We start from the raw sequence: 22,604 nt of genomic DNA, 5'->3' as shown, positions 1-22,604 counted from the left end.
AATTATAGTTCTAAACAATGAGTTGATAACGTTGTCTCAACAGTTTAATTATAGTTCTAAACAATGACTTTATAACGTTGTCTCAACAGTTTAATTATAGTTCTAAACAATGAGTTGATAACGTTGTCTCAACAGTTTAATTATAGTTCTAAACAATGACTTTATAACGTTGTCTCAACAGTTTAATTATAGTTCTAAACAATGACTTTATAACGTTGTCTCAACAGTTTAATTATAGTTCTAAACAATGACTTTGTAACGTTGTCTCAACAGTTATATATAGTTCTAAACAATGACTTGATAACATTGTTTCAACAATTTAATTATAGTTCTAAACAATGACTTTGTAACATTGTCTCAACAGTTTAATTATAGTTCTAAACAATGACTTGATAACGTTGTCTCAACAGTTTAATTATAGTTCTAAACAATGACTTGATAACGTTGTCTCAACAGTTTAATTATAGTTCTAAACAATGACTTGATAACATTGTTTCAACAGTTTAATTATAGTTCTAAACAATGACTTTGTAACATTGTCTCAACAGTTTAATTATAGTTCTAAACAATGACTTGATATCGTTGTCTCAACAGTTTAATTATAGTTCCAAACAATGACTTGATAACGTTGTCTCAACAACTTAATTATAATTCTAAACTATGACTTGATAACGTTGTCTCAACAACTTAATTATAATTCTAAACTATGACTTGATAACGTTGTCTCAACAACTTAATTATAGTTCTAAACAATGACTTGATAACGTTGTCTCAACAAATTAATTATAATTCTAAACAATGACTTGATAACATTGTCTCAACAGTTTAATTATAGTTCTAAACAATGACTTGATATCGTTGTCTCAACAGTTTAATTATAGTTCTAAACAATGACTTGATAACGTTGTCTCAAGAGCTTGATTATAATTCCAAACTATGATTTGATAACGTTGTCTCAACAACTTAATTATAATTCTAAACTATGACTTGATATCGTTGTCTCAAGAGTTTAATTATAGTTCTAACAATCACTTGATAACGTTGTCTCAACAACTTAATTATAATTCTAAACTATGACTTGATAACGTTGTCTCAACAACTTAATTATAGTTCTAAACAATGACTTGATATCGTTGTCTCAACAGTTTAATTATAGTTCTAAACAATGACTTGATAACGTTGTCTCAAGAGTTTCATTATAGTTCTAACAATGACTTGATAACGTTGTCTCAACAACTTAATTATAATTCTAAACTATGACTTGATAACGTTGTCTCAACAACTTAATTATAATTCTAAACTATGACTTGATATCGTTGTCTCAACAGTTTAATTATTGTTCTAAACAATGACTTGATAACGTTGTCTCAAGATAACGTTGTCTTTATGACTTATAACGTTGTTCTAATTCTAAACTATGACTTGATAACGTTGTCTCAACAACTTAATTATAATTCTAAACTATGACTTGATATCGTTGTCTCAACAGTTTAATTATTGTTCTAAACAATGACTTGATAACGTTGTCTCAAGAGTTTAATTATAGTTCTAACAATGACTTGATAACGTTGTCTCAACAACTTCATTATAATTCTAAACTATGACTTGATAATGTTGTCTCAATAGTTTAATTACAGTTCTAAACAATAAGTTGATAATGTTATTTGTTTTCGCGCAAAGCTACACGAGGTATATTTTCGCTAGCCGTCCCTGAGGTTCGACTGTATTTTATTTTCGTATTTATATGCATCGATGTATCGTCTCTTCCATGTTCCAAATTCCTAAGACTAAACGGTCTCTTAATTTGTAAGATATGAAAGATTTATTTATCAGTCGTGTTTACCCCTTTTTTTTAAATGCCCAACGCAACCATTCTGTAACTTGACAATACACCCTAAAACCTAAATTTAACTCTACAAACTCTCTAATACCAGTTATTTTTACTTACCATCCAAATACCTTTAAAGATGCAGATATAATCAAATAAAAGTGACTTGGCAAGGCTAGGTTATTATAACTCTTGATTCGTAATCTGGGGGTCGCAGGTTCGAATCCCCATCACACCAAAATATTCTCACCCTTTTAGCAGTGTGGGCATTATTATATTACGGTCAGTCACACTATTCGTTGTTAAAAGAATAACCCAAGAGTTCGCGGGTGGTGGTGGTGATGACTAACTTTTTTCCTTCTAGTCTTACACTGCTTAATTAGAGATGGCTGGCGAAGATAACCCTTGTATTGCTTTGCGAGAAATTTAAACTGAATACACAATATAATTATCTTCGCTTTTTTGAAGTTAAGCACAAACTTCAGAATGGGCTATCTGTAGTTCTGCTATCCATGAGTATCGAACCCCGTTTTTAGCGTTAAAAGTCCACAGACATACCGTTATGCCATTAGAGGGTAATTATGTTAAAACATTTTCATGAATCTACACTTTTATATATAATAATTCTAAAGTAGTCAGTAGAGGACATTTTCAAAACAAGTCGAAACAGGTGGGTAGTGATGACTAGATGTCTTCCCTCTAGTCTTACAGTGTTAAATTAGGGACGGCTAGCACAAATATTCCTCGTGTAGCTTGGAGCGAAATTCAAAACAAACAATTTTTTTAAACAAAATTACCCGATATATGTGTTTTATTCACTTTCTTACATTCTTGAAAGTATATTTGCTGTAAATTTTCTTTCTCTTTTATATAATGTATTTGCTGCGATTTACTGTGTTTTATAATATGTTTGTTACTTCTCTTAGCTAATTTGTAGGTTATAAACATGTTCTCAAACCTTCGAGCCACATTACCTAACCCTTATTTTAGCATTTCTTTTGTCACTAGTAACCTGATGAAGGGCTGTTATCCAAAACGTTGTTTTTGTATTTTAATGATAAAATTATTTTAATTTGGTAAGTTTTTCGCCACTGCTTTATATTCGACTTTTCCACTGTCTTTCCAAATCATCATTATTAAAGAATTATTCAAATAGATTTTATAATTTTAAAATTATATTACATAACAATAAATTTCAGCAACAATCGTGTTTTTCGTACTCCATAAACTATGTATGTCCACTGGTCGTTTGGTGTCTGCAGTGTTAGCACAGCGTTCGTAAAGTGTAAGGTGCGAGTCTTAACTGAGTGATTCTTTTAATTAATACATTTTGCTGTATTACAGAAAAAAAAGACTTCGTATTATGTAGCAGAATTAGTTTGTTTTTTGGTATGAGAATTATTAATATTATTCAGGTAAGTTTTGGAGCGAATGTAGTCAGATTGGTGTGTCTTTACGTAAATAAAAGTTATTTTGTTTAACCCTAAGCACTGATTACAAAGCGAAATGACAGTAAGCAAATTCTATTATTTTTTTTACGTGATTTAAACCTGGGTTATGTATTCCTTAGTAATTTAAACCTAGGTTATGTATTCCTTAGTAAATGTTTCTTAAGTGAGTTGGGAAAAGTATGAAACAGTTATGTCAATAAAAATATTTAACAAAAGATACGTTTTGGAATATTTAAATAGTATGGTTTAAAAAGGTTAGATGAACGTTCGTGTACTTTGTGGTTGATTTTGAGGAAGATATAAATACATTTAAGAAATGATATTATTATGCGTTTGGAAATGTAAAGTGAAGAAATCAGATATTATTTAAGACGATTATTTTTGTATTAATTACTAAGAACTTATGATTGTGTTGTTTGAGACTATCGAAAACTGACTTAATATTTATATCACTATTATTACAGTATTTGTTATGTTCATTCTATGTTTCATAGCTCTTTGAAGAAGTCGGACACAAATGAAACAGAGGAAATATAAACAAATTAGTAATGTTCGAATCTTACCACTATTCTTTCACTCATATTTTTTGTGTAGAAATGATATATTTTGTTTATTTAACTATGTAATTTTGTTTTTAATACGCCTATAATATATCCTTTGTAAAGTTTATAGAACTAGAAAGACAAAACGTTTATAGACCTACGAAAGGAATTGGTCCTTTCACACTACTGTAATGTAGGTAATTAATCAGTCACGATGTCCTCAGTTATGAAAGTCGACGGCTCGATTCTACATACTACACTACCTTACGACTCGTTTCTACATACGTACACTACCTTACGACTCGTTTCTACACGTGTACACTACCTTACGACTCGTTTCTACATACGTACACTACCATACGACTCGTTTCTACACGTGTACACTACCTTACGACTCGTTTCTACATACGTACACTACCTATTTTCTAATGACATCGAGTTAAGTGGTCTCCACCTGCCTCTCGCTTTTTTTTACAGCTGTTATTTACATATTGCGAGACACTGGATCAACAGTCTGTTAAAAGTAGATAGTGAAAGACAATTTAAGGTAGGCCTAATGATTATAATATAAACATTACACAAGGAAAAGCAAACAATAATTTATCAAAGTATTAAAGCAAATATTTCTAAACTAAGTGTATCACTATATTGTATAGGAAATTATGTGCAGTAGTTGTTGAAAGAGATAGAACAATGTCGAAGGTCAAACCACTGAAGACAAGGAGTTAACTATAATATAAATATTGTAATATACTGTTGTTGGCATTGTCCGAAACGTTTAATATGCTGTTCTTGACGTTGTCCGAAACGTATCCACAACAGAATATATATTAAAATATATCTGTAGTTAAATCCATGTTGTTTTCGGTGATTTGACCAAACACATTATTTTTCGATGAACATATTTGACTTTATCTGTATTGAATTTTCACGTGATTCATTATCTATTGTATTTCTTCCAATGAACTACACCTTAGTTCGTAATATTGGTGACGATGAAAGAAACTTTTAAGGTACAACAGTCTTTGGATAGCACAACCGGTGGACACATCAAATAGCCGAATCTGTAACTGCTATAAAACACCCACACATAATCGTATTTTCATATGTTATTAGTATTTTTTCCTGTTACATTTTGTCAGATATAAAATGTTTAGTGCAGGAATTATTAATTTATTTATTTTCAGTTTCTAACTCGGCGGTACCGAGTTTATCAAAATTTCTAGAAGGCCACGGATGTATAAAATAATGGTGACCAGACAAGCGGAAACAGAAAACAAGTGAAGTCACGAGTAAGAGTAGATCAGTCAGAAAAAAGTTAAACGTAAAGTTAACCGTCGTAAGAGTGAGTGATCCAATGGTTGATATACTAGAATGAAAGTGACGATTTTGAAATAGATAAAGAGTTTGTTTGTTTGTTTTGAATTTCGCACTAAGCTACTCGACGGCTATCTGTGCTAGCCGTCCCTAATTTAGCAGTGTAAGACTAGAGGGAAGGCAGCTAGTCATCACCACCCACCGCCAACTCTTGGGCTACTCTTTTACCAACGAATAGTGGGATTGACCGTCACATTATAACGCCCCCACGGCTGAAAGGGTATGGTTGGCGCGAATGGGATGCGAACCCGCGGCCCTCAGATTACGAGTCGTCGCGCCTTAACACGCTTGGCCATGCCGGGCCCGAGATAAAGAGAATACGTTGTCTCATCAAAGGGTTTTATTAAGTAATTGAACCAGCTTAAGTGGACTTTGACAAAAAACAGACGTTTAGTTAGAAGCATGAAAAAACAAGCGGTTTGTTTTTTCTAACTTCAGGATACAGCTGCGACAATGTAAACGAATTATACACATACACTATGGTGATAAGAAATGAAGAAAAATAGTTTATCTCGTAAACTGAATTCGAGAGTCACTTGAATTGGCCAAAACTGAATAGTGTGTAAGATATAAATACGATTGCCATAATGTAAAAAAAAAGAATATACTTTTAACTTTTTTGCAATATATAGATATATAGTAAAAAACAAGTTGAGTACGTGCTGTTCGTTTATTATCGAATTTACCGCCAACAAGTCACAGACACCTACTGTAGAAGAATATATATCCCAACATGCTTGTATTTAACTTTATATATACTGTTGAAAAGTTAGTTTTTGACACATTTCAACACAACATTCTCTATCAATGTTTTATGACAAATTGAATTATAAATTCATAATTATTATTACACTTTACATCTTTACAGTTAGAGTAATATTTGTATTAAATGAAAACGTCTTTTACAAGCAGGTAAAAAATTATTACATTTTAAATTTGTCATAATACATTAATATTAAGCCAGTGAATTTCTCTTGGTTTACAACAGTTTATTTAAACTATAGATGTATCGTTAGAAATTACCAGTACTTAAATATGACCATCATTGTTAATAATAAAGTTGTTTATTCTTACAAGCACAAGTGATACATAAATATAATAGTACTGTCTATTGTATGTCTGTGTAGTTATTTTGCAAAGTATGAATGGATGTTCACCAAATTTGGCATGGTGCTTTGTTGGATCTGTGGAGATATACATAAAATGTTTCAGGTTTTCTTTTTCCTTTTTGTGGTTTATGTGCGTTTGTTTTTTACCATTACTTCACCCCCTGTTGACGTACCTTCACCAAATTTGGTATAACACACAAAATGAGAACTAATCAAGGCAACGACTTTTGAATAGTAAATCAACTAGTCAAGCGGTGCCAAAAAAAGACTCTCCAAGTAGTCGCTAAAATCGATGACTACCTAATATGACCATTAAATATTAGTCATTTTTACTATTGTGTAGTCGGAAAATAGTCAGGTGATGGTGGCAGGGATACCTGGCAGGTAATAAATTTGACTGCTCTATGATAGTCGTTATGGCTTTCGTTAGGTAGTCATTCTGACCAATGCTGACTACCTGACAATAGTCGCATTGCCTACCTGCAAACCACTACAGAGTAGTCATGACATAGTCAGTGTGACCCTATTTGTCTAAGGAGTGGTTGTTATTATGACCATTCATTAACAATGGACTGTTGTCATTATGACTATCATTCGACCATGGAAGATAAGTCATGTTGACCCGGTTAGGACCACCTCTGCAATGTCACTCTTCAGCAAAGAGACCATCTTCAGTGAGTTGTGGTCATCAGAACCATCACTGAGCAGTCAAGTCCGCAGCCATCTGATGATTCAACCTAAGTCCCAGTAACCTGCCACCATCCTGAAAAATATAAAATACATTTTAGCAGCACCATTTTTATTCGAAACTGAACACAAGTGTACATCAATATACATGTACCAAAATAAAATTCAAAATGCAGCAACAATTTGAAAATAAACAACTGAACATTACACTTGGTTTTTGAAAATTTACCCTGAATCAAATACACATGACAAGTTACTATTACCAGATCTAATATAACCTTATGGCTTTGAACACTTTCCTCTTCCTTTACCTGTGGACGTTTTGACAGATTTCCCGCTGCTATGATGTTTGATATTCAAGAGATCAAGCAACTGAAGAACACATCTGTCTGCATCTTTTACAGATTTGGTAATTTTCCTGGACTCATCATGGAGCTTCAGAACAACTCTTTCAACAAAGTGAAGAATTTACTGAGTCCTTATATTGAGAAAGTTGGACCCTCCTTTTTCTACATCATTTCCTAGCCACTTAAATGCATTCAATAGCTGTGCTGGTGATGCCACAAGGAAAGGATAGTGCTCTATAAGTTCATTGACAGTAGTGTTGTCAATGACCAGTTTCCTACGGTCATGCAGAGTTTTGTCCATAAGAAAGTCCACTTTACAAAGATCACCCTTTTTTCTACAATGCAGACAAGTTTTCATCCATTCCTTGTGTTTTTCGGTGGAAGTTTCATCCTCCCCAACTGGTTTTTTACACAAGTATTGCTTTAATCCATATAGCCTCTGTTCTGAGATGTGGTTTCGAGATGGGGTTTCATCTGTTGCAGTTTTGTCTTTTTCTTTCATTCTTGGACTATAGGCAATGATGAATCCTTCCGCTTTCTGTTATTCTGGAATTCCTGTCAAAGCCTCATCCTCCACAGCCCCTGCAATTAGAATTGACAGAATTAGTTGTATTGAGAATGAATAATCAAACTGCCCTGGTATAACTATAATTATTTTAAACAGTATTTCTTTTAAACCACTTTTGGCATTTTTCAGGTTTAATCTGAGAAACTGAAAGTAATACACATACTGGTTAATAAATCACTTGTACGAGTTCATCTTGACAATGTATTCTCTTGAGCGGAAAAATTAGTTGAGTTTCATTAGTTGAGTCAAGTTACATCGTATACAAACAAAACAACTATTTCAAAGTATCAAAATAGTATTTTCCCTCCTTGGTAGATATATGTACATGTGTGTATTTTAAAAAATATAACTTCCATAAAATTTTCGTTTGTTTCTTCACTAATATTATGCAACACAAAATTCCATTTAACTTATATTGTAACTAATGAACATATTTATTGCAGAATACATTTACACCCTAACAAGTTGTGATATGGTCATTCCTGTTATGCACTTTAGGACGAATTTTATTGGGCTCATAAAGTCAAATGTATAGATAAAAGAATATATTTGTGATGAAAGTATATTTCACAACAAACATAACATAATGCACATGTGGATAGTACTTACAGGAACACCTTGGGGTGTTAGATTTGGGGCATCTGACAGCTGAGGGTAGCGCTTAAATATTTCATCCACTACTTGGTCATACTGCCTTGACGTTGGATATCTGGAAAATAGAGATTGGGCAGACTATCAAGTACAGATGAAGACATCTGAAGAGATGTAATTACACGCTTGTAATCAGAAATGGTACATATGGTATTCACTGCACAGCACTTACAAGGTATAGTTGGAAACCTCAGTGTAGACTGCATCCAGTAAATGGAAGCGACCTTCTTTCTCAACAGGTTTCCCTTGCGACAACAGCAAAGCAGTAGATCTAGGCAGACTTGACAAATTTTCCAGCTTAAAGGGTACTGGCCAAGGCTTGAATGCTAAGATGCTGACCAAAGAAAATATCAAATAGTTCAAAACACTTGGGGTCGACTGATTGCAATGAAATACTAACTAAGGCCTAATTGTCTCAAGTGAAAGATGAAACTATTTCTCCAACAGATTGAAAGATCTGTTTGACATACATTGGAACATATCCTACCATGATGATATGGACTGAATTTGTTCAGTACTGGGATTGGGTAAAGATGCACTCTGCTTGCTTGAAGGCACTTCAGGGTTCGGTGGATTCTGGTGACCAAAGAAAATATCAAATAGTTCAAAACACTTGGGGTCGACTGATTGCAATGAAATACTAACTAAGGCCTAATTGTCTCAAGTGAAAGATGAAACTATTTCTCCAACAGATTGAAAGATCTGTTTGACATACATTGGAACATATCCTACCATGATGATATGGACTGAATTTGTTCAGTACTGGGATTGGGTAAAGATGCACTCTGCTTGCTTGAAGGCACTTCAGGGTTCGGTGGATTCTGGTAAAAAATACATTTTTAACGGGTCTAAATTTGTAATAAAAAAATTAACCGTAATTGTGCTATGTTGAATAATGTATATTGAACAATTTTACTTTTCTTTGGAATAAAGTTTCCGCTGAGTGATTTTCAATGACTACATAAATGATTATAATCACTCAAATTTAAATGGGTTGCGCATTCTTATAAACGACTTACCACAACAGCTATCTCTCCGTCAGATGCCCCTGCATTAGAAACCAGAGAAACGCGCAACTTTGCTCGTGGTTTTGGAATGTAAGACCATTGAACATCCACCCAGTCCTGCCAGTCTTCCATGTACACTTGAGCTGACAAGTTGGTAGCATCTACATTCAGATTTAGGTTGTCAGAAATCATATTGGGCAACAATCCCAGATCATCCACTGATACCACAATTTTTTTTCATTGTAGGTAATGTGGTAGGATAAAGCCATCTCTCTGGAATCCAAAAGTATGGTACTGATCAAAAATGATTTGTATGAATACACATGCAGAAGACAACTTCAAAAACACCAAAAAAGATATATTAAATTTCCATAAATTTAACATCAGTAGGACTGGTATAAATCAGCTAAATAAGTAATTTGTTTTTTTTTCCTTAACAGATAGTAGCCTTTAAAAGGTGAAAGCAAATATAAGTAGTCTGACCTCAATAGATGGTGATGATAGTGGTGATTTTGGTGCAAATATGTATGATACATATTAATATGACACAAGTTTTCTCTGTTTGAAAATTGTGACAAAACTTGTCACAAAAAGACAGAAACAAATTTACATAAAATATGTCAAATCTTTTGATGAAATTTGTCACTAGAAGGTACACACCAAGTTACATAAAATAGGTTAAAATTTACCACTGATTACAGAGGTGACGATCAACAGTTTGGTATCTTTGACAATACAAAAAGGTTTTCCCCAAAGAACAAAGCAACAGATCACTGAAGAAAATTGAAGACTGTCAAATTCATAGCTACTGTCAACCATTGTCCCTGTGTTGTATGTGAGGCAGTTGACTGTACAACCTGATGCTTTAGTGACAAAATCGCCTTTACAACAAATGTACTGACTAGGTTTCGCTCTTCTCCGAGTGAATTCACAGGCAATCTGATAGGATTAGTCAGGTTAAAGACATCTATTCCAAGAAATCCATTGTTTTCCAAATGTGAACAGATTTTATACTGGTGTCTCATTGCCATTGTTTTGGCTAGATTCCTCCTGTTTTTGGTACGTCTTGCAACGTCAACAAAAACTGTTTGGCCTCAAATCTCATGGTCCACACATTCCTCAGTGGACCAAATCTGCGGGTCATCTCTGGGTAATGCAAAGTAAAATGTTCCTTTGGCTTGAGAGTTCTATATGGAAATTCTTTTTCATAAAGAGAATGGAGCTGTTGTATCACATCATTTGAGAATTCAATGCTTGCATATGACATTGATGGACACATTATCAATTCTACCATATCCAACAGAACTTCCTATTTGTTGTTGCCTTCTGGTACTGCATCACCCACCAGTAATGGAAATAACCTTAAGAGATACCAAACTTGCACAGCTTTTTGCTTAATGTGTACAGTCCCTCTCAAAATAATAAGCTCAAGCCTATTGATTTTATCATTTCCTTTGTAGTGGAACTCCTTCACTCTGTCTACAAGGTACTGAAGGCTGAAGTATCGAGACAAGACATACTGATCTGCGAGTCAAACTAAAATTTCTGACACCAAACCAGATTCAAAAAGGTCATGTAATATATCAGGTGGTAGAGCATTTGTCACATGAAATTGCTGCAGAACGTTCAGGGACGATCTTTTTTTAACCCCATATGTACTTGAAAATGTCGGTTCAGTTTCGACCATTGCAACTTGTTAATTATAGGATGCAATAGATCTCTGAACATTTTGAAATATCAGTCAACTTTCTTAACTCATCCCAAGTTACCACGCAGAATCCACATGATCTGAGAGCAGAAAATGATTCAAGAAACCCTCCAATAGCATGGCTTCCCAAATTATCTGCAACAAGAACAAGAGGTGCACCTCTGAATTTGAATGTTCCCTCTGCTTTGACAATGTCAATACCGATGTTTTTAATAACAGATAGTTCTTCAATCAAAGGTCTCATCACTGTATTTAGCCCATGTTTTTTTAGATTTTGGCTCTTCACCAAGATTACTAAGAATATACAATGAAGCTGAGATCTCAAAGCAGGTTCAATATTGTCTAACTGACAGTAGAAAGCAGCGTATTAGTAAGCAGGAGCTCGTATTCTAGCCTGATTCACAGCTGTAAACTCATCGAAATAGAGAATGATTTGAAGGGCAAGGGGAGTTTCTTGCCAGAATGGATGGTTTTTGAAATGTTCACCATCAACGACATCTCTAAGACAATCATCCGCTGACTGGCGAGGATAAACAATCTGGCTAAAAATATCATCATGTTTAAGCAAACACTTCAGAGTATTTAATAAAGAAACATACTGCATTGTGTCATGTTTCCCAACACTAACAATTCCCAGGTCATACTCAATAGGTTTTACAAATGTCAAATTATCTTCAATATAAGGCTGGAAATTATTATGGTCAGTGAAATTTTCAATCATGGAATGAAAGTCAAGACTTTCTTGCAAGCTTCCATCACTGCAACTATGCTATTTCTATGAACCCCTTCACTGATCAATGTTCTTTTTATGGTTTGGAATAAATTTTCATCTTTGGCAGCCATAATAGAACACGACAAATTTAAAATAATTACTTGTAGTTTTGTGAGTAATGTTTTCATTTTCACATAGTTGCAGAATTGTTTTAGTTAAGGTTCTTCACTTGTCTGTGACAACCATCTGCTTATTACCATCAACTGTCTCATCACTGTCAGAGTTTTTATACCTCTGTTCCATAAAGTACTCGGCACATTCACCACCAGCTTCATTATCATGCATACTGGTAGTAGCAAACCATCCATGCTTTTTATTTATGTCTTTTCAAACATCTGATGTTTTTGAATGGTCTTTCACATCCATTAACCCCACATGGGACAACAAATCCAGGCTCATGCTCATGAACCAACGAAAAATGTGAAAGAAGCTTGATAGAATTCCTAACCTTATAATTACATTTAATGCAAGGGAAAATATTGAAAACGTCTGACTGTTCTGCCATGTCTAACTCCAATGTTTACCAAACTTCCAGTGAGTATTAATAAATATTATGCAAGACATGCATCCAAATGTCACGGGTTTTCATTCTGGAACGTAAAATGGATCATTTATTTAACTAAACTTAATGATAATTTTCAACAATATCCACTAGTAACTGTCGGTCGGCCGCGAACCGACGGTCTATCCTCGGACTTGCCCTCAATCTGGCGAATAAAAACGTACTTCAGAGTGCAGATTCTTGTCACAACCCTCCCCCCCCCATAATATTCCCCGATTTTTGTAAGGGTGTACAATTTTTATTATTTTAACTACACAACTCGGTTGCTCATGACTCGATGTAATATCCCCGGGATCCTACATTTCTCTCACTGGTATGGATTATGGGAGGGACCCAAAGTCTGAGAAAGTTCCCTGGGAGCAAAGAAGGGAGAGGGGTTAGGGGATTATTTTTTGCAGGATCACATGCTTTCTATTCATAGTGTAGAGCCTGGCGCTGGCTCCTATCTCACACCATTCGATTTCAAAGTATAGAGTTTAAAAATTTAAATACATTTTGGACCTAAAGAGAATTTTTAGATAGTTTGTAATATTAAATTAAAGAAACACACATTAAACACAATATATGTTTCACTGTTTTCAAATGATTTGTCTTGCCACCCCCATTTGTAACTCCATTGTTGTCTGTATCAGTGGATCTCGCCATAATAAACACGTCGCATAAAGCGTCGCTGATTTATTAAAAATAAGGATTTATTACTTACGTATTATCGTATGTCATCATTCATTATCAAATGTCTATAAAATAATAACAGACGAGGTCCCTTTTAATGAGTATACAACTTTCATCTGTGTAGCGGTGGCTGTACAAATCTTTTTAGCAGCGGTGTAGTTGGCGCTAAATTTAACAGAGCAGCAACGTGGATCATTGGGGGGTTTTGATTCTACCACAGGATATGCATTCAAGATACCAAATATGAACATTTGTGATGTCACGACTGGGGAATGTTTCAAAGCATTACCTAAATATAAATATTTATACTCCACTACTACTAGACCACAGTAGTACAGACCTACACAATGTAACCATCCTTGTTTACACATTACGAGTTGTACAAAAAAATACGGATGGATTCACTTCAGCTAATCTAGAAAGTTAATCATCTGTATTCTTGTATTGTTTTATTGAAACTTAGTATAGGAAAATAAGACATAAACGATTAATATTTACCTGGATTTCTTCTTTCCGTTATCTGCGCGGTTGCATGGCAATTGAGCAATGTCAGTACAAGTTTCGGTCATTATAAATTCTATAAATATCATATGTAATTCTTCAATGTGCGACAAAATATTGCTGTGTATGATTTCTCCACCCCGCCCCCTTTGGGTTTATAGGGTCATCCCTACTTTCGGCTGCCGCTGAGGAGTGGACCGTGCCGTCTTTACTCCCCCCTTCGTATGTATTGTTGTATGTGAGCCCCTAAATCCCCCCTCGACCACCTTGAGGAATGATCAACCTCTCTCCACAAATAACACCTACAGCCCTCCTTGCACAAGGAACACTCGTCTTCACATAAACTCGACCTGGTACACCCTTCTGGTAAAGAGATAGTCTCGCTCTCACCTAATGTAGCTACTTTCCATTTGTACTCGATTTGCGCTACGGACCACTAGACGAATCGAATGCATTTCCTGGACGTGTAGTGTCAGCGCGAGTGTTAACCACGTGGGGAAAGCTTATTTCAGTCATAACTTCGATCGTTGTGGATTGTAATATTAAATGTATTGATTATTGGATTTCATATTCGAATATTTCAACACAAGCACACAACAATATAAAAACACAATTGTCAAATAAAACAGTGAAGAAATAGTAGTGGTCGATAAATAAGATTTATTTAGGTAGGATTTATTTTGTGTGAAATAAATTTATTCTCCCCCCCCCAAATAAAAGTAAATAAATAAATTATTTGCGAAGTTTAACCCTGGTCACGTTTCAATTGTTGTATTTATGGAACAAAATGCATGTATACAGTCATCTGCTTGAACTGTACCTTAATGCTATAAGAAACATGAAGGGTGTCAGTTCATGAGTTAATACTGACTATGGTGTTGGTCTTACTGACCATAAAGTAGTCCTTAAGACTAGCATAGCAGTGCTGCTATGAAGTAGTTACTGTGACTGGGAAGTGGTCAAACAGACTGGGACATGGTCATTCTGACTGGGAAGTGGTCAAACTGACTAACTGCTTACATTGACTAAGGGTCAGTCAAACTGACTAGTAACAGATCATCGTTACTACTTAATAGTCAATTTCATGTCCACGACTACACAATGATAGTCATCTTGCTTTATGATACATTTTAGATAGTCAATTTGACACTGACCACGATATCTCTAAAGCAGAAAATAGACGTGACTATGCCCTGGTAGTCGAAATGAACAACTTTTATTTAGAGTGAAAGATTTGTTGGGTCCATACAAAGATACACTTAGATTAGCGGTTTGTATTTTGTAGTTTTTATGGACGTCTTTTGTTGTTTTTTTTTTCTTACAATTACCTATAAGGGAAGCAACTTTTCGTGTTCTATTAATTATATATATATGTGTGTGTGTGTGATATCAAGTTCTGTTAATATTACGTTAATTTTAATTTATTTTTCAGTTTTTTTATCAACTCGTTCTTTTGAATAGAGAAATCAGCGATGTCTTATCGAACTTGTCAGTTCCGCAAAATATAAACCCACCAATAGACAAACACAGTCTGGAAAAGATGTCTTCTGAGAAGCCACAGAGACTCATCACAGATTTAGATCTTTGCCCAATTTATCAAGAATCTCATCTGGCTGTCCACCAGCCAGTGTTGTGCTGCGGGTAAGACGACCTACTGATAGTATAGACCTGCGATGGATTTATTGTCTTAATTTTTACATGGGTCCGGCATGGCCAGGTGGGTTAAGGCGTTCGAATCGTAATGTGAGGATCGCGGGTTCAATTTCCCGTCTCACTAAACATGCTCGCCCTTTCAGCCGTTGAGGGCGTTATAATGTGACGGTCAGTTCCACTATTCGTTGGTAAAAGAGTAGCCCAACAGTTGGCGGTGGGTGGTGATGACTAGCTGCCTTCACTCTAGTCACTAAATTAGGAACGGCTAGCGCATATAGCTCTCGAATAGCTTTGCGCGAAATTGAAAAAACAACAACAATTTTTTATATTTTCTACAGTAATTCCTGTACGCTGAATCCGAAAATGGTATTCATTTTTCTCCATCAACTACAGATTTCATAAGGCGTCACATGTAATTTTACGTAAGTGAATCATTTCCATTGAAATCGGTTCACCTTTCATTATGTCTAAAATACTAAGAACCACTGGCTATATATTTCTGTAGACCAATTATGACGTGAGAGTTTTATCGACCGTTCTATAACCTAAACATATCAAACGTAATAAGAAAAAAAGTTCATTGTGGTAAACAGTAATTTACATATGTAATAATTTACATATGTAAAATCGGCTGGTTTGGGTTGAGACAATTTTTTATGTAGAGGAGCGAACAACGTTTCGACCTTCTCCGGTCATCGTCAGGTTCACAAAGTCAGGTTATAAAACATCCTTACGTGATAGAACACTGAATTATGGAAAATCAGTTATTGAAACCAATACAACATTTATGAAGTTGAAACTCGCAGGCCTATGTTACCTTACACGTCGTTATGAATTGTTTATGTACAATAATACAGTTGGTTTTTCATTTGTAAAACGAATATTTTAATGTGGTACGTTATACTGAAAATTATGAGAGTTGGGGTTCACACTCCAGGATTAGTTTCTTAGGGGTGGAGTAGTTAGGGGGTCCTAATTCATCACATCAAATTTTACTCAGTGTAACTCGGTGGTTATTCTTAGATACATTAGGAACCAATCTGAATATAATATCCAGTCTAGCAGAGCGAATGATACAGTGTGAGTAAAGTAAGGTTGTTTATTTTTGTGTGTTTTTGACCCATCATCCGTTGTTCAAACTTTAGCTTCTTTCTGGGTGTGTTCCACGTATTCTTGTATGTCACACGACCCCACGACATTTACACTGTACTCACGTAAGTCGACGTTCAAAAGGAAGCAGTTCATACAGGGTTGATGTATATCAGGATATTACTAACATTACACATATAACCAATCTGATTCGACAATTAACGTGTGCGGAACGGCAGTATGTCTGCAGAATTTTACCCCTAGAAACCGACCGTGATTCGATAACTCTGGTATCTGTGTATTGGTTTGGTTTGTTTTGAATTTCGCATAGAGCTACACGTGGGCTATCTGCGCTAGCCGTCCCTAGTTTAGTAGTTTAAGACTAGAGGTAAGGCAGCTAGTCAACGCCACCAACCGCCAACTTTTGGACTACTCTTTTACCAACGAATAGTGGGATTGACCGAAAATTATAACATCCCCATGGCTGAAGGGCTAGCATGTTTGATGTGATGGGGAATAGTGCCTTAACAATCTGGTCATGCCGGGCCCGGGATCTGTGAAGCTTTGTGGTTAACAACAAATCGTTCTGAACTGAACTAACTCTATGATAGAGGGCGACTGTATGAAGGAGAGGGTACTTGTTTATTTTTATTAATGTCTTTGTCATTCGTCATTGGTTCTCCGATGGGACAGCGGTAAGTCTTGGAGCGTATAATACTAAAATCATGGGTTCGATTCCCCTCGAAGGACGCAGCAGGCTTTGCAATACGAAAACGCATACACATACTTACCTCTGATGGCTAAGGGATTTCCATTTGGTCCCCCAGTGGTACAGCAGTATATTTGCGGACTCGCGTTGCTAAACATCAGGTTTCGGTACCCGTGGTTGACAGAACACAGATGGTTCTTTGTGCTTAATACAAACAATGAATCAAACGTTGTTTTTAAAACTTCATCTTGTGTATCTTCGTGGTGTGTCTTAGAAAATTAACTTTTCAGTGATAATGGTTCACTAAATAACATAAGAATGAAGTACTGGAATGTACGGTTAATATTTACAGATGCGATTGCGGGAACAACGTTCATATTACTTGCATTAAAGTGAGGGTCGATTGTCAATTAAACTCTGGGCCACTAGATGGCGTAGCGATACAATACCCTATTTGTCGACAGCGATGTGGTTCCATAACTGATTTGAAATACCAGTTTCGAAATGCACGTGATATGTGATATTCAAAACGGCTTTAGGAAATACAGACAAACTATAAACCACCTAATCAGATTAACAGAAACAATTACAGACAAAGTTGTAAACGAATGCACTGTAGCTTGCTTTCTCGGAATTGAGAAAGCATTTGACACGGTGTGGCATAACGGATTACACCGGTTAACGGAAATGTATTTACCCAGGGAATTATTCTCTGGCTATCTAACTTTCTGGACAATAGAACGTGCAAAGTAAATGTGGATAGAGCCCACTCAGGGCCTTTTTCACCTGAATCAGGAGTCCCAGAGAGACGGGTAGTTAACGCTATCTTATTTATCATGTATGTGAGTAATATGCCACTGTCGGACCTAAATTTAGGTTTTGCATCAGAATTTGCTGACGATGTAGCGGTCTGGAAAAGTGCCCCCACTCCTTCAATAACAGCAACAAACCTCCAACCAGTCCTGAATAATTTAGAAGAAAACTGCCAGAAATGTAGAATAAAAATAAATATTCCGAAAACCCAAGTTATATTATTCAGTAGATTAAATAAACTGAAAGAAGATCCACCAAAGTTATACATGAACAGATCATTTTTACTAACTGCTACTTCTGTTAAATGTTTAGGATTAACTTATGATACCAAATTAACGTGGATACAGCATACTAACAATATCCTGATTAGAATATGGAAAAGAGCAAATTATACAAGAAGTCTTTCAGGTAAAATCCAGGTACAGCACCTGATAATATAATAAAAATCTACGTACATTAGACCTATAATAAAATACGCATGTCCTGCTTGGATAAACATAACACAAAAACAATTATACAAACTGCTAAAAATACAAAATTCAATCTTAACTTCAGCTTGTACCACGTAGTACTACACCCACATTCATGTACAAGTATGTAAACATAGAAACAATATCTGTGAGACTCTTGTATAATGCACTGAATTATTTTAATAAAAACAGACATAAAAATGATTTATTGTGTGATTTACGTACATGATGAGCATAGTCCTAAGTACCTCTCTCCTATAAATATATATTTAAGAAATATAAATCAAGCTGGCCACCACGCACTAGACGTTTAGAACTGGTTATATTTGAATTTTTCTTTATATTTTATTTTATTTTTATCATTATTATTATTTTATCTTTCCGATAAATTTTATATTGGAATGTATATATATATATACATACACGAATAAAAGTGAAAAAAATAAATGGATAAAGGAAATAAAGGTCAAATCAAGTCACTACATGGACATTGTCCGGAGTACTGTGAGACCCAAAAACACTACAACAACAACAACATAATAGTAGCCGACATGAAAGTTAGGGGTAGAGGAAGAGGTCTCATGCACCCGACCCTCCTGGGTATTTAAAAATTAAACATACCCAAATACCCACAAAGAAGAGGCGTGATATGTTAGGAAGTAAAACTTCACAACCAACAAGAGAAAACCATTTAAATTATGTGGTATCCATCACATGTTGGGTTTTGTTTCCCTCTTATTATTCTCAGTTTTGTTTAACATGTTTCTTGTTTGTTTTTCATATAAAGTTTTTTTTATTCAGATTACAAAATACGTAAATGTTTTGACAGGTAACTTATTCCTAGTGTCTTGTATTTTGTATTTGTGGCTTCATTAGAGGAAACATCCACTTTTTCCGTGAAATTCTCTTTAGTCTGTTTGTGGTAAAAGAAGAGATGGCCTGGTGGTTAGTGTCCGGACTGTGAATCCAAGAGTTTATGGTTTGTGTCTCTTTTTTGAAAGCAAAAAACAATTTAACATCTTGGGATCATTGGTATGCTATAAAAATGTCGGTCAAATACCATTATTTGGTGGCACAACAGTTGGCGGAGGATGCTGTTAAATATCTGGTTTCCAGTATCATTTTAAAACTGGAAATAGCTGTGTATTAATATCCCTTGTGAAACCTGACGTAAATATTCACAATAGAAAACCATGATGAATATCATATTAAAACGTCTACGGGACCGAGACCTTGCGACGACTACGATAGTTTTTACTAATGTATGGAAACAGATGGAAGAAAGTTGTTTTAAAATCTACTTGAAGTTAACATAGCTGTTGTTTATTATTTGACAATATTTGTCTGTTAAGAAAACCTAAGTTTTAGTTGCCGTAAAATCCAGAAACGCATTCACAGTTATAAACATAGCATGCACAAAAAGTATAATTTATATCTGATTCCTAGAAATTAATGATAGGTTAAATTCTAGGTTAATGTATTCAAGATAAACCACTATTCCCAGGTGTCGTGAGTGCGGGGTTTATTATGTGTGTCGGTCTTGCGTCAATATTGTTATCACAACCATATTATGCTATATCAAGAAAAGTCTCAGAACAAATGGCGGGAAGTGCCCAAACACCATCTGCCCGAGTGTTTGGTGACGTTACTTACTGATAACCATGGTGAAAAGACAACTGTATGTTATTCAAACCTTTCCTGGAGATTTTCGTTACTATACACGGGATGAGTCACTTATCTTAGTCACGTGATGAGTTGCTCCTACAGGTCATGTGGTGTGATTTCTTGATGACGAAAAACTCGACTTGAAATAAAAATGTATCTCAGAACCCAGGTTAAGAACGATGACCTAGGAAGGTCGACACGTTGGGTTAATACCCATAATAGCCGTTCTGAGATACGTGAGGTTTGATTTCTTCCGTCAGTCATGTGTTTGGTTGTGCCTCGTGGTCACGTGATATGATTATTCCCTGTCATACAATTAGTTATTTTGGCCAGGTGAGAAAAATAATAAAAACTAAATACTAACCTAAAGAATTTTTTCAATATATTTAACTAATGAATAAATGTCAGAACTTAACCGACCTCCAAACTGTCTGTCAGAATATGAACATTGATGTAAGCTAATGTGTTTCATTTAAAGTTAGGCGGGTTGTGTATACAATTTTAAATCAACTGTGTAAGTGAAGTGATGTCCCACTGTTTAATTTCATCTTTCATATAGTCTTCTAAATATTTGCATTTCCACACGTGTTTCACGGTTTGCAGATGTAAGGTTTATTTAATGTACTTACTAATATATATTATTAATCAAAAAACAGTTTTTTACTTCCTATATGTTACCTTGTATAACTTATGAGGCTAGAAACCGGTTAAAAACTCGTATGTTCAGTTGTATTAGAAACTTGTCTGTGTGTGATAAGTGTAACTTTTAGTGTGTTCTATTTTTAAATTAAAAATTCTAGAAATATTTTGCGGGTAAATAAATATATATACATGTAACACAATTACAACAAAATACACATTACAACAATTACAATAAAATACATATTACATCAATTACAACAAAATACATATTACATCAATTCACTTGGGAAAAGTTGACGTTTAATCGACATAAAATATCTTTTTTTTTAGCATCGAGTCCTCGCATGAAACCACAGTCAGGTCACAAGAGTACGTGGTCAACTCGTTACCTTTAACCCGGGTCTACAAGACCAGCAGACTAGCACTTCCGGGTCAGCAGTGCTGTGTATGTCTCAGGCCCTACAGAGAAGCAGACCTGATACGAAGGTTACCATGTGGGCACAAGGTAAAGTTACCATGTCGACACAAGGTCGTGTCTTATAGCTTTTGCTTTTTTAAAATATAAATGTTATGAAACGTACATTACATTTCTTAATATGAATTCATTGCTCAGTAAATAAATAGCTCAAGCTGGTTTTCAGTGAGCTTGTAATACATTGCCTCGCAGCAGGAAATATTCACTTCGTACGACAAACGTATAACCAGTTAATTTCAATATTAATCATTTATTTAGTACAATAGCAAAATTGAAGAACTTAGCGAAGTACCAAATAGAATGAATTACTGATAAAACGATCAGTATTAATTATATAGTGCATTTCATTATTCATGTAGTGTTTAAAAACATAAAAAACAACACAACAGTATAACTTGTCTGATGAATCATTTTGGAAACATTCTGAAAAACAGAACACAACAGTATAACTTGTCTGATGAATCATTTTGGAAACATTCTGACAAACAGAACACAACAGTATAACTTGTCTGATGAATCATTTTGGAAACATTCTGATAAACAGAACACAACAGTATAACTTGTCTGATGAATCATTTTGGAAACATTCTGAAAAACAGAACACAACAGTATAACTTGTCTGATGAATCATTTTGGAAACATTCTGACAAAAAGAACACAACAGTATAACTTGTCTGATGAATCATTTTGGAAACATTCTGACAAACAGAACACAACAGTATAACTTGTCTGATGAATCATTTTGGAAACATTCTGACAAACAGAACACAACAGTATAACTTGTCTGATGAATCATTTTGGAAACATTCTGACAAACAGAACACAACAGAATAACTTGTCTGATGAATCATTTTGGAAACATTCTGACAAACAGAACACAACAGTATAACTTGTCTGATGAATCATTTTGGAAACATTCTGACAAACAGAACACAACAGTATAACTTGTCTGATGAATCATTTTGGAAACATTCTGACAAACAGAACACAACAGTATAACTTGTCTGATGAATCATTTTGGAAACATTCTGAAAAAACAGAACACAACAGTATAACTTGTCTGATGAATCATTTTGGAAACATTCTGACAAACAGAACACAACAGTATAACTTGTCTGATGAATCATTTTGGAAACATTCTGACAAACAGAACACAACAGTATAACTTGTCTGATGAATCATTTTGGAAACATTCTGACAAACAGAACACAACAGTATAACTTGTCTGATGAATCATTTTGGAAACATTCTGACAAACAGAACACAACAGAATAACTTGTCTGATGAATCATTTTGGAAACATTCT

At 34.8% G+C, this 22,604-nt stretch overlaps 1 protein-coding gene across 1 annotated transcript; it reads right to left on the bottom strand.

Moving 5' to 3' along the window:
- Nucleotides 1–7,282: 7,282 nt before the first annotated feature.
- On the bottom strand, nucleotides 7,283–8,620 carry LOC143233206 (uncharacterized). Its single transcript, XM_076469181.1, has 2 exons — nucleotides 8,519–8,620; nucleotides 7,283–7,923 (listed from the first exon to the last, which is right to left on the bottom strand). Exon 2 carries the CDS (start codon nucleotides 7,841–7,843, stop codon nucleotides 7,463–7,465), a length of 381 nt encoding a protein of 126 aa, XP_076325296.1. The 5' UTR covers nucleotides 7,844–7,923; nucleotides 8,519–8,620; the 3' UTR covers nucleotides 7,283–7,462.
- Nucleotides 8,621–22,604: the final 13,984 nt, after the last annotated feature.

This window comes from Tachypleus tridentatus, chromosome 12 (assembly GCF_004210375.1).
Source record: "Tachypleus tridentatus isolate NWPU-2018 chromosome 12, ASM421037v1, whole genome shotgun sequence".
In the NCBI taxonomy this organism is placed as follows: Eukaryota; Metazoa; Arthropoda; class Merostomata; order Xiphosura; family Limulidae; genus Tachypleus; species Tachypleus tridentatus.
The sequence above is the reverse complement of the archived record's forward strand: the minus strand, read 5'-3'. Positions and strand labels throughout refer to the sequence as shown.